At 37.6% G+C, this 5,209-nt stretch overlaps 1 protein-coding gene across 1 annotated transcript; it reads right to left on the bottom strand.

The window, feature by feature from the left end:
* Positions 1-2,160: 2,160 nt before the first annotated feature.
* LOC149837954 (uncharacterized) lies at positions 2,161-4,373 on the bottom strand. Its single transcript, XM_090006285.1, has one exon. The coding sequence runs from the start codon at positions 4,116-4,118 to the stop codon at positions 2,802-2,804; it is 1,317 nt and encodes a 438-aa protein (XP_089862411.1). The 5' UTR covers positions 4,119-4,373; the 3' UTR covers positions 2,161-2,801.
* Between the last annotated feature and the right edge of the window lie 836 nt (positions 4,374-5,209).

Genomic DNA, 5,209 nt, shown 5'->3' with positions numbered 1-5,209 from the left:
TGTATTTAGGTTTTGCATGTAAATTTTACTTTTTATTTTTTGTATTTTTAGCTTGATGCCCTTTAAGGGCATTTAGGTTTTTTGCTCAGTCTTCTGGCCGTTAGAGCTATCTAATGGCTAGTCTGACTAGCTGTTAGGCTCTAACGGCTAGAAGCCTTCTCCCTTGCATATAATATAGGGGACTGTTATCCCCTCTTTGTTATGCATGCTTTGTGCATTCTCTTAATCAATAAAATATTTATTTTATTATTGTGAGTGTGTGCTATTGTGATTCTTGTGAGTACCCCTTTGCGGGTTCTGTTGTGATCTTGCCCTAATAGGCATTATTTTTTTATTCTTAGAGATATCATTACATGCAATTAAGCCAATTGAAATAGGATCAATAAATAAAGAACCTACATATGACTTGTCTGGGAGTGTGTGCTATTAGTGAGTTGTAAACTCGTCATATCCTTTCAATTCCACTACATGGTGTTATGAAGAATCACCTTGAAGACATGACAAGAAGGGAAGTGGGCCGCCCACTCTTTTCCATGGTTCCTAAACCTAGATATCAGTATTTGACTTGTCTGGGATTGACTCAGGACTTAGTTGGGTCAACCTAGTGAATCAGTTAGCTCCTGTTGACTTTATACACATATACACCCAGAATATATATATATATATATATATATATCCAAGAAAATATGTTGATGTCAAAAAAGCACGATCCGAAGTGCAAATCCTAACAAATAAACCCTGTTGAACACACTTGTCAGGTTAGATTAAGTGGATAGAGCTTGCACCTATGATTTCCCCACTAGATTTGTCTGTACAGTAGACTATATAACACACACACATATATATCACAAATACTAGTATTAACTGTTCTTTAATTTATCAAAATTTTAAAATATTTTTATTAAAAAAAATATTATCAAATTATCATGATCAATCGAAAAACCCAAAATGAAATGATCATCTATCACAATGATTTCTTCAGAGATTCATTTTTCAAAAACATTTCAAGATTTCCCCAAGGAAAAAACTACATATTTTTAAATTCTCCCCAAAACAATAAGTATTTCCATGTCCAACTTTTCCCAACACGTTCACATCATTAGGAATTAGAACCTGTAGCACAGAAACATGACTCGAACTTCAACATGGTAGTCATGAGTCCTGAGTACATGGATCACAAAAATAACTCTTCCCTTCTAGTATGGCCTCCCTAACAATAACAAATCAGCCAAAGAAACATGTAAGGACATTAGAACACTAGACAATTCACCATCCAAAAAATGAAGCTTAATACATACAATTCACCAAACTAGGAACTAGAATTGAGAATGGATAGGAGAAGCAGAATTGAAGTATTTTAAGATTCCCAAGAAGCAAGAAATGAGAAGCAAAACAATCAAGTAACACAGGAATTAAATGGAAATGAATGTAATATGTTCTTTTGACCAATAAAAATATAATGTCATAGAAATGTAAAAAGACATAAAACTAAAGAATAAAAGAAATTATGCAGAATATAATATCCATGTAAACATCTAATAAGTTAGTGTTCAACCTTCAAATGACAACCAACATAATAAAAAATTCATATTCTATATTACCAATGACCTAATAAGAATAAGAATTACCAACTCTACATGAAGGAAATAATACAACAGCATAATCACATTATAATTATGATTTCCATTTTAAGGAATTGACCTTTTCATGTGTGAGAATCACGAACTTCATTGAATCTCAAACATTTCAGAAACAAGGAGTTTTGCACTTCAAAAGCACGTTCCCTAGGAGCATGCTTCCCACTCTAACGTGCCACTTTCATCAACTCCAAGAGAGACCACAATTAAAGTTAACTTACACATTAGGAACCAACCAGAAAAAAGGAAGACACTGCAACAATTTTTCCTTCATAATCAAATTGAATCATTATGGAATGATGTTAAGAGTAAGAATTTGACAATGTTAAGAAGTTGTAACTGTCAAAGCTGAAGAACTTGGAGTCAATCATGGCTGAAAGAGGCTAAAATAAAAAAGGCTTGCACATAGACAATGTTCAGAGAGACTCAAAACCATTTCCTGAACCAATCACTCGGTTCTCCTAGCCTCCATCGTTGGAGATGCTCTGCTCCCAAGGCAAGAAAAAGAATTGATGGAACTGTATGATAAAGTAAAGACAAAGTTCTTTCCAACAAGCAAAGCATACAAAAATAATGGAATTTTTCTAAGAGAACAGCAGAGTAAACATTACAAGTCAACAAAGTCTTTGAGCTGCAGCTCACAAACTTTATCAAAATGAAGATGGTTCAAACAAAACCATGTACAACCTTTGCCAATTACACCCAAGAAAAAGGATAAAACAACTCAAATCTTTGGCATAACTGGAGAGTTTGGGCTAATATTTTCCACATGAAAACAATATTGAGAGTGACCTAGCAGGGCACCAGATACTTACACACTTGGAAATCTCAAATAGTAATAGTGCAGACATCAGAGATTCATAAATGAACACAATTTTTGATGTATATCAAAAGGTTGCAAGCTAGGCGAACCACTTTAGAGTTCAGTTCAATGAAAATATCTTTCTACTGGGTATTGGATAGGTGCAGAAAGGGCCTCTCCTTAACAAAGACCATTTACTTAGAAAACAAGTGCATCTTCCTCTGTTTGTGTATAACCCCACAACCAAATGCAACCAACCATGAGATGTGCCGTTGCCAATTCTGATTCCCTTCAAGGTAGGCAACCATGCCCACTTGTGACCAATACTACAACAAGATGACAAACCACAAAATGCACCATATTTAGTTGTATGCATTGCCTAACTCCTTATGTTTCAACTCTAACACCATATGCTCATTTTCGAGTTTCATCCTTTCATTTTTCATCCTAAGTTTGTCGAGTTCCCTGTCCTTCTTCATGCTGAATTTCTGCCACTTTAAACGCTGCTTTTCCAACTCCAAAACTTGAGCCTGAAGGCTCAGCTTTCGTTCCTCCAGCTGCAATGCACGATTCCTCATCCACTGTTTCTGCATCCAAGTTGCATTGGACCCATCCTGGGGCATAGGATGCATGTCTGGGCCAAGAGTCTCAGGATGAGATCTTCTGGCAGAGTCCTGAGAGCTAGAAGCATTAAAAAAGCTTGCATCTTCAGCATCCTGTTTCGATTTCATCCTTTTTGAAAAGATATCACCCTCTTGAAGACCATCACTTTCATCATGAAATCCATTGGTGCCCTCAGCATTATCATCCCTCTCATCGATCTCATGTTCTTCTTGTTCATCTTCATCGACATCATCCTGCAAATGCCACCTCCTATCACGATCTTCTCCACTTCTAAGAGCCAACTGCACACTCCTCTGAACAGCAGGATCACTAGGCAAACAAAATCTGTTCTTGTTATGATACGAGCACATCTCCTCATAGAACAGCTGCTTTGAGCTCAAAATCTTCCTAGCACCCTCCTTCGTCTTCTCAGAGAGATTGCCCATCAAGTCCAACAGGGCCGGATTCTCGACAACCTTGCACGATGTGCCCCTACCAAGCATGTCCGTCAACCTCTTATACCGTTTGTTCAGATCATTGAACTTGTCTTCACACTGTTGAGGCGAAACATAATAACCCCTTTCAGCCATGACTTTGGAGACCACTTTCCACTTCCCCTTCTTCTGCAAGATCGCGAATTTCCTCTTTCCACCACTGCACTCAGAAGCTGATTCCTCCCCAATGTAGGATACAATCGTAATCAGAAGCCTCACCATTGCATCCGTCCACTTCATACGATGCCACTGTGAATTCAACTTTCCTTGGCCACCATCGTTATGAGCTTCAATTCCCTCATCAGTGAGGCTAGGCTCATCCTCATCACTCATAAAAGTCTTGCCCATATCTGCATTCATCGAATTCCAATGGCCGCCTTTATAATCCATGACAGGAATCTGCTGACCACACTCGTTCGCATTTCCAACAGACATGGGAAACATATCCTGAACTTGGGGATGGGCGACCGCGTTAGTGTGAGGTTTTTTTTTATGGCGATGGACATTCAGAGAACCCTGAAGGCCTAATACACCATATGGAGGGCTTGGTAGCAGATTACCTGCTGATAGATGACCTTCCATCGCTACCAACAAACTAAAAGTAGCTCAATGATTGATCTAATCTCAAATTTCTCTAGCACATCCCCACGACTTTATACCTACTAACCAAAACAAACTAAAATCTATTTCTTAAAATAACCAAAACAATACTCAGAAAAAGCTACAACCCACAAAAAAAACCCACCATTGCTTAATCTTCTCAGCACTCTTACAGAAAATCCATTACCCAAAACTATCAAGTCCAATAAAAAAAGTGGCAAATGAGAAAAACCCAATTCAGAACATCACTCAAAAACCCCAAAAAACTCAAGCAACCAAAACCTGTGCGTGCGTATGTGTGTATGTATGTAATACATCTCTACCACAAACTAAAAGAGAGAGAGAGAGAGAGAGAGAGAGAGAGAGAGAGAGAGAGGCTCTAGATCTTGCTACAAGCAAACTAACAATCTAAAAAAACCAACCTTTTTATTATCCTTACTTTAAAGCAGAATCAACAATTGAGTGGCCAACAATTTGCAGAAAAAGTAGATGTACCCATCCCACCATCTCTATCATTAAGCAAGAGGACCATGCCTTTGAGTAAAAATGATAAAAAAATATGGTTTTACCAGGTATGGTATGGGTTCATGTAGTTTTTATCGGTTCCGGACCAGTTAGGACCTGGGTCTAGACCCGAGACCATACCCAAAAACCAGATCCAAGTCTGGTTGGTTCCACCTGTGTCCGAACCAAACCCAACCTATTGACACCCCCAATGTGGACATGGGTTTGTTATGAACTTATGAGTAAATGGTACGTGCTAAATAAAATATGCTAAATGAAAAGTGCTAAATGAGTTTTTCAGTTTTTATTTTATTTTATTTTTAAATGCCTACCTTATAGATGTGATTTATGTACTTTATTTTATAGGGACCTGCTATTGAAGTGTTCAATTCCGACAAGGGGTGGGTTTTTATAATGTTTGAAAAATCAATTGTTCAAAATCTTTGTAAAATTTTGTGGCTCCAAATATCATTTTTTCCATTGAAAACACATGATCCAAGTGGGGATTGCTGGTAAATCGATCATGCCCAACACATTTGTAGGGTCGAAAACTGCAAAAAAAAAATACA

This window comes from Nuphar pumila, chromosome 5, assembly GCF_984573655.1.
Source record: "Nuphar pumila chromosome 5, dmNupPumi1.hap1.1, whole genome shotgun sequence".
NCBI classification, from domain to species: Eukaryota; Viridiplantae; Streptophyta; class Magnoliopsida; order Nymphaeales; family Nymphaeaceae; genus Nuphar; species Nuphar pumila.
Note: the sequence above shows the minus strand (reverse complement) of the source record. Positions and strands in the feature narration are given on the sequence as shown.